Source organism: Nannospalax galili, unplaced genomic scaffold, assembly GCF_000622305.1.
Source record: "Nannospalax galili isolate Female #2095 unplaced genomic scaffold, S.galili_v1.0 scaffold503, whole genome shotgun sequence".
In the NCBI taxonomy this organism is placed as follows: Eukaryota; Metazoa; Chordata; class Mammalia; order Rodentia; family Spalacidae; genus Nannospalax; species Nannospalax galili.
This window is the reverse complement of record NW_008349770.1, coordinates 573,009-581,375: the sequence shown is the minus strand read 5'-3', so window position 1 is coordinate 581,375 and position 8,367 is coordinate 573,009. Positions and strand designations below refer to the sequence as shown.

Genomic DNA, 8,367 nt, shown 5'->3' with positions numbered 1-8,367 from the left:
GAAGGAAGGAAGGAAGGAAGGAAGGAAGGAAGGAAGGAGGAAGGAGGAAGGAGGGAGGGAGGGAGGGAGGGAAGGAGAGAGAGAAAGAGAGAAAGAGAAAGAGAGACAGAGGGAGGGACAGAGGGCGAGAGGGAGGGAGGGGAACCGTTTGTGTCCCTCCTCATGTTTCTCAGATCATTTCCTACTGTGTGGTTTGTCTATCTCTAGGACCAGCAGACACCAAGCAATGCTTCTTAAATTTAATAGTCAAAACATTCTTTTTCCTTTCTTTACGTGCACAACATTTCAAGGGATCATTAAAAGGGACAGTGGAATTCCTCTGAAGGCTGCTTGGGGAATGCTGAACTGGAAATAACAGGTTAGAGAGAAGAACTATGACCCAGGTAAAAGGTGATAGGTTGTGAGGAAACAGAAATATATTTGTAAATAAGATTAATGCCAAGCTTGGCTCTCTAGAATCCTAAACACAGGAGCTAGAAGTCCTTAAACATTTCACTGGCCTTAAAGACATCCATAAATTGTTAAAAAATGGCGTATAAAAAATAGGTAATTCTGAGGCCCCAGAAATGGGTGACCTGATGACCCAATGAAATGGAAGCCTTTCCTCCATCCCTCAGATCCTCTCCACCCTGCAGGGTAACGCTGAGGGCACATGATGGTTTCAATAAGTGTCCCCCATGATCTCCAAGTATTTGGACATTTTGTCCCCAGTTGGTAGCACTGTTTGGGGAGGTTTCAGGAGGAAGTATGACCTTGATGGAGGAAGCCGTCACTAGGAGTGGGCTTTAAGAGTTGCTAAGCCTTGCCGGATTTCCAGTCACTCTCTGCTTCCTGTGCCTGCTTGGAGATGTGAGCATGCTGCTTCAGCTCTGGCCTCCCCTGCCAAAGAAACTCTTCCTTCTATAAATTCCGTCCAGTCACTCTCTGCTTCCTGTGCCTGCTTGGAGATGTGAGCATGCTGCTTTCAGCTCTGGCCGCCTCTGCCAACATGCCTCCCCTGCCAAAGAAACTCTTCCTTCTATAAATTCCTGTGGTCATGGTGTTTTATCACAGCCACAGAAAAGTCACTAATACAGGGCACCTGTTTCAGCTGGCTTCTTTGTGCCCTGGCTTGGGTTGAGTTGGCTTGGGTTGGCTTGGCTTAGGTTGGGTTGGTTTGGCTTGGCTTGATTTGGCTTGGGTAGGTTGGGTTGGTTTGGGTTGGCTGGGCTTGAGTTTTGGCTTGGCTTAGGTGGGGTTGGCTTGGCTTGGCTTAGGTTTGGCCAATGGACAGAATCAATAAAGAGATCAGAGAAAGAGGGGAGATGGGAGGTCTTGGTGTTTATGCTCACAACTCCTCTCCCGTGGGGCTGCAGTGGGCTGGATACGACCCTCTGCTGTAAGCCCCACTCCCGTAATTTGGCCCTCTCCAGAAGTTATCCTATTGTCTGTAGCTCCAATAATCAGTCCCTTCCCTTCACTGCCCCTTGGGACTCCTTATAGTCTGTCTACAGATTTTGAAATGATGCTCTCAGCAAACTCCCCTCAAAGTACCCGATTTGAGCAGGTCTGTGCCATGATGGAAATAAACCCTAAGCCCAGCCGATGGGTAACACTAGCTTAGATTTTCCTAACGTTGGGCATCAAGAGCAACCCAGGGAACAGGTGGGGCATATTCCATTGCTACAAGGCAGACACAGGGAGACTGAGACTGTAGGTGACCTTCAGGTAGTCACAGGTTGACAAGCAACACAGAAGGAACGGATGCCAAGCAGCCAAGCAAGGACAGCTAGATCGAGATTCACCAAAAAGCAAAAGTTCCAGAATTTCTATGCTTAAACCAGCAAGTCGCTAATCAACAATAGCAACATATTATTTCTTAATTTTTAAAATATTTTATTATTTGTATGTTATGTGTATGAGTATTTTGCCAGCGTGCATGGAAGTGGATCCATGTCATGCAGTGCCTGAAAAGGCATCAGATCCCCTGGAACTGGAGTTACAGATAGTCGTTAGCTGCCATGGGGGTGCTGGGAACCACCCCAGGTCCTTTGCAAGAGCAGCCAGTGCTCTTAATTGCTGAATGATGTCTCAAGCCCTGCAATATATTTCTTAAAGACTTACTTTAAATTATGGGTATGTGCATTTGTCTGTGGGTGGTTATGTGTATGTGAGTGCAGGTATCTGTGGAGGCCAGAAGACAGCATCATATGCCCTGGAGATGGAGTTCCAGGCAGTTGTGAATTGCCCATTGTGGATTCTGGGAACCAAACTCAAGTCCTCTGTAAGAGCAGCACACACTTTTCACCACTAAGCCATCTCTCCAACCCATGGAAAATACATACTTTTAAAGTCATAGCCATTCCTGTTAACCAAGTAAGTGTGACATCATTGCTTTGCAAACCCTCATCTTACCTCCTTTGCAGATGCCAGGGTAGAAGGCATCAGGAAACACAGTCCCAGCCTGATACGCATCCTGGTGTTCCAACAGCAGCTGAGGGACAGGAGAGGCAGAGTTAGTCAGCAGCTAGGAAAGGCTGCCCCATCCATGTCTAGCTGTGATGTGAGATGCTAGAACTGCAGATGGGGGAGGGGTGAACACGGGAGGGATGAAGGGTGGAAAAAGGCAGGCAGAGGTAAACACATGCTAAAAATTCATGGGAGTCCCTCAAAACATGACCGGTTCCACACACTTCAGTCTTCCCTACCTCCCAGACCAGCTAAACAGTAACAAGAATCACCTATTAAATTTTATCTTCTCTCACCTTTTTTTTTTTGTCTTTCTGAGACAGGGTTTCCCCGTAGCCCCAGCTGTCCTGGAACTCACTATGTAGACCAGGCTGGCCTTGAACTCACAGAGATCCACCTGCCTCCCAAGTGCTGGGATTAAAGGCGTGCACCACCATGCCCAGCTTTAAAATCTTAGTTATTTATCTATATTGGTGTGTGTGTGTGTGTGTGTGTGTGTGTGTGTGTCTGTCTGTCTGTCTGTCTGTCTGTCTGTCTGTCGGTCTGTCTGTCTGTTTAGACAGGGTCCCACTATGCATGTGTGTGTGTGTCTGTCTGTCTGTCTGTCTGTCTGTCTGTCTGTCTGTTTAGACAGGGTCCCACTATGTCAGAGGACAACTTTGAGAGTCAGTTCTGTCCTTTCACCATGCAGGACCCAGGAATTAAACTCAGGTCATCAGACCTGATGGCAAGCCACTTTACCTACTAAACCATCTTGCCTCCCAAATTAGCTTTTTTTAACATCAGATCTTTTGTAGCCCAGGCTGGTCTTGAACTCACTGCATATCAGAGGACAACCTAGAACTTCTGGTCCTTCAGCCTTCTCTTCTTGAATCCTGGGATTGCAGGCATATTCCAGCACTCCTGGTTTATGTAGTGCTGGGAGTGAACCCACAACTGAGCTCCATCCTCAGCCCAACGCTGAATATTTTTTTAAACCTCCAAGATGTGGAAAGCATCCTTTCTTTCTGAGACTGTGATGGTGGATGGTAGGGGCTTTCTTTCAAATGTTCTCTGGTAGACTTGTTCACTCAATTTTTTTTTTTATTCTCTTGTGGTGTGGCTAGCTAAGACCAAAGATTAGCAAAGAGAGACTTTGCCTCTAGACTGCTTGGCATGGTCCACCTCCTCCATGGATTTCCTCCACTAACATGGAAGCCTGTAGGGTTTCTGCAGCACAGGTGCAGAGGGCCCTGGTGAAGTTCCCGCATCCCCCTATTCACAGGCAAATCATGGATGGGCTTGCTAGGAGAGCGTGCCTGAGGTGACTAGAGCCTGGAGCCAGTGGTCAAGGCATCTTTGCATTTCCAAAGCATGCAGGGTGTGGAAGCCTGTCCATCTGCAGGTGCCAAACGGGACAGTGGCTGTGTGACAGCACACAGCAACTTTTGGCATGACCATTCTGCCTGTTGTTCTTGGAGGTCTTCCAGGCACCCCCAGGGCTCTCCTCCAGTTCCCACATGGTGGGAAACCCTAGCTCTTGACCTAGAGCCCCTCTCTGCCTGAGTAGGCAATGGGCCTCCACCCCTGCAGAAGACTCTGATGGACAGACATAGGCTCAGCTGAGTTTGGCAGGACAATTTGTTTCTTTCCTTTCTTAAAAATGAATGCTATTTATTATTACTGTGTGTCATGTGTGTGAGTGTGCATATGTGTGCCACAGCACACATGCAGACGTCAGAGGACAGCTTTCAGGGGCAGGTTCTCTCCTTCCACCACGGGATCTGGGGATCAAAGTCAAGTTGGCAGCATGGAGCACCTTTTCCCACTGAGCCGTCTCACCAGAGCTGGACTTCCGTCACTTAAAAGCCATATAACCTTAGTGGCCTGTGTTCTAGGGGCCTGAGGAGCAGACAGCCAGCTGGAGCCAGCAAAATGGTAGAAAAGCTGTTGCCAAGACTGACAACCCGTGTTCAGTCTTTGCCAAGGAGAGAACTGATTCCTACAACTTGGCCTCTGACCTCCCTAGGCATGAAGGCACACATGCACACATACATGAATTAATTAGATAAGTAACTAAAAATTAAAATTGCTGAGGTTTGGCGTCCGGTGTGGTATACCTAGTCTGATCGCTGCCATTAAGGAGCATGGTGTGTGACCCTAGTGCGGGATTCACACCCAGCCCCCAGAATGTCAGGTCTAAGTTGTAGATTTTATCAACACAAATTTCCTGAGGTAGAAGATGTGGTCATGGTAAATGTAAGGTCCACTGCTGAGACGGGGGCTTTTGTCAGCTTGTTGGACAACGACAACACTGAAGGTGTGATTCTTAGTGAAGTATCCAGAAGACGTATCCGTTCTATAAACAAACTCATCTGAATTGGCAGGAATGAATGTGTTGTCATTAGAGTGGACAGAGAAAAAGGATATACTGATTTATCAAAAAGAAGAGTTTCCCCAGAGGAAGCAATCAAATGTGAAGACAAATTCACAAAACCCGAAACTGTGTGTAGCGTTCTTCGCCATGTGCTGAGGTATTAGAAAACACCAAGAACGAGCAGCTGGAAAGCCTCTCCCATAGGGCCGCCGGGTCTTTGATGACAAGTACAAAGGACCCGGAGATGGTGCCTATGAGCCTATAAGCATGCTGTCTCAGACCCATCTACTTTGGACAGTTTAGGTTTGAATGAAGATGAACGTGAAGTACTAATTAACAAGATTAATAGGCGTTTGACCCCACAAGCTGTCAAATTCGAGCAGATATTGAGGTAGCTTGCTATGGTTACGAAGGCATTGATGCTGTAAAAGAAGCCCTGAGAGCAGGTTTGAACTGTCCCACGGAGACCACGCCCATCAAGATTAATCTAATAGCTCCTCCAAGGTATGTGATGATGACAACCCTGGAGAGAACAGAAGGCCTTTCCGTCCTCCATCAGGCTATGGCTGTCATCAAAGAAAACATTGGGAGAAGAGGGGCGTGTTCAACGTTCAGATGGAGCCCAAACTGGCCATAGATACAGAAGAGACTGAACTTGCAAGACAGCTGGAAAGGCTTGGGAGAGAAAATGGAGAAGTGGATGGTGGTGGTGACGCAGACGTGGAGGGCAAAGCTGAAGATTAACTTTGTGGGAAACAGTCCAGTTTAAGGGATACGAAGCAGCGTTTCCTGGCTGTAAACCCTTAGACTTGAAAGTTTTCCAGTACTGAAAACTTCAAAGCTGAATCTTTTTTATTTCCAAGTATTTAAGTATTCAACAAACCAGAACCTGAAACGCCTCCTTGCTGTCAGCTGTGTTCACATAGTAGCTCTAACACATCACACTTTTTTTAAGGGAGTGGCTTGATTTGCCTAGAGACAAATCTTTAAGAACAGTCCTAGAATTGGGCTTGCCATGTCCATTTCTGATGTCTCTAGATCAGCACCCTTGGGTGTTCAGTGCCTCCATGAGATTTGCCAGGGGCACCCAACACAAACAATCCCAATCTTTCTATATACAATGTATTCAAACAAGCATCAAATAAATTTCTGGGATATTTTAAAAAATTAAAATTAAGTCAGTTCCTTTAAAAAGACATATTGAGCCCACATCTCTCAGTGAGGTTATTTTATTTTCTTTATATATATTTGTGTGTGTGTGTGAGTGTGTGTGTGTGTGTGTCTGTGCCTGTGTGTCGGTGTGTACTGGGCACTGATCCCAAGGCCTCAAACATGCCAGGCAAGTATTCTACCAACTGAGTTTTATCCCCAGCTGAGTTATTATTTGACATGGAAAAATAATTTGAAAACATTTTGAAAAATTAACTGTGGCCAGATGTGGTGGTGCTTCCCTTTAATCTCAGTCTCAGGAGAGGCAGACAAATCTCTGTGAAATGGAGGCCAGCTTGCTCTACATAGCAAGTTCCAGGCCAGCTGGGGCTATGGGGTAGCCTGTGTCTCAAAACAACAAGAACCAAACCTAAATGTGGAAAAGAGCAAAGTGCTGGGGGAGGGGGAGAAAATTATCAAAAGAAACTCTGCACCACGAAGTAACTAAAAGGAACGGATCTGGGACAGAGCTAAGCACAGAAGACTCCATACAAGCATGGCCTCACCTAGAACACAGACGTATGTGTACAGGATGGGTGAGCAGCAAGCGGCCTGTCCTGGCCCTATCAGGCCGCCTTCTAGCTTTACATGGGTGATACATGCACTGCTTAGTTAATACTACTGGAAACAGGCCACTGTTGCCGTTATAGGGTTTTTTGGTTTTTTTTCTCAATTTTATTTTATGTGAATGAGTGTATTGCCTGCATATGTATAAGTGCACCTGTGTCGTGCAATTCCCGAGGAGGTCAGAAGAGGACCTCCAATCCCAGGAACTGGAGTTATAGACAGTTACCAGCTGTCATGTGGGTGCTGGGAATCAAGCCCTCTGCAAGAACAGCCAGTGCTCTTAACCACTGAGCCATCTCTCCAGTTTGAGACAAGGCCTCACTCTGTAACCCAGGCTGACCTTGAACTCATGGCAATCCTCCTGCTTCAGCCTCCCAAGTACTGAGATTACAGGCATGTGCTACCATTCCTGGATTAATTGGACAAGTCAATTGAGTGCATAATCAGAGAGGGTGAATTGTTTTTCTAAGCACAATACCCAGGAGAAGCCATTCTGTTTGCCTGCATGCATGCATATGTACCACATATGTGCAGTGTCCGAGGGCCCGGAAAAGAGTGTCTGGTCCCCTGGAACTGGAGTACAGGCAGTTGTTAGCCACCATGTGGGTGCTGGGAACTGAACCTAGATCCCTTACAAGAGCAGACAATGCTCTTAACTGCTGAGTCATCTCTCCAGTCACCACGATGCTTTAACTTTACATGGAAAGTTGGAACTTCTGCATGGTAAATAGGTAAAAAAATAAGTAACCATGAAAATACTTTGGCAAATTATTAAATACTTTAATAAATAATCCTTCCTACATATCAAGAGAAAGATAATTTATTATAATAAACAATTCATAAAGGACAGTGACAGATGAAGTATTAGAGAATTATTTCTAATCTCCTGAAATATATTGAACCTCATTAAAAAGTTTAAATCTGGGGCTGGAGAGATGGCTCAGTGGTTAAGAACACTGTTCTTGCAGAAGACCCGGGTTCGAATCCCAGCACCCACATGGCAGCTAAGAACTGTCCGCAACTCCAGTTCTAGGGGATCCGACAGCCTCTTCTGTCCTCTGCGGGCATTGCACAACACGGGTGCACTTACCCTCATGCACGCAATGCACACACACATCAAATAAAAACAATAAATAAAATATTTTTTAAAAAGTTTAAATCTGCTGGGCACTTGGGAGGCAGTGGCAGGTGGAGCTCTGTGAGTTTGAGGCCAGCGTGGTCTACATAGCAAGTTCTAGACCAGCTGGGGCTACAGGGAGATCCTGTCTCAAAAACAAAAACAACAACAAAAAAACCCAAGTTAAACCTAGAACAAAAAATCTAGTTTTGTTTATTTCGTTGTTTAAGACAAGGTCTCATGTAACCCAGGCCTCAAACTCACTATACAGTCAAGGGGGATCTTAAACTTCGGATCCTTCTGCCTCAGCCTCCCAAGTGCTAGATTTACAGGTGTTTACCACCATGCCCAGACCACTTTTCTTATCTATCAAACTAGCAAAGATAAAAAAGAATAATAAAAGCTAAACCATGAAAGCAAAACTGCTATCAAATCTGAGTATTTCTCAATTTTTTTTCAAAAATACAGGAGGAATTAAGGCTCTGTACCCTGTGATATTATAATGAATGTGGGTTTTGTCCAAGTTTTCTGGCTGTATCTTCCTCTCAAAGACAGACAGTAAAAGTTAAAATTTCCCTTCTCTGATGCGGGTCTTGGAAACCCTAACTTGTCCCCACCTCTCTATCCTTGCTGTAAAGAAATTCTCCGAGCTATCTCATCTGATAGTTAT

General features: G+C 45.7%; 1 protein-coding gene and 1 pseudogene across 2 annotated transcripts in view; one reads left to right on the top strand and one right to left on the bottom strand.

Annotated features, from left to right (window-relative positions):
* Gpld1 (glycosylphosphatidylinositol specific phospholipase D1) overlaps positions 1-8,367 on the bottom strand; it is a gene marked incomplete at its 5' end in the record, with an annotated part of 66,747 nt that overhangs the window by 50,351 nt on the left and 8,029 nt on the right. For both annotated transcript variants that reach the window (XM_008847099.2, XM_017801665.2), the window contains 1 exon segment: positions 2,395-2,473. In XM_008847099.2, coding sequence (XP_008845321.1) covers positions 2,395-2,473 — 79 coding nt within the window.
* LOC103745184 lies at positions 4,618-5,548 on the top strand (annotated as a pseudogene).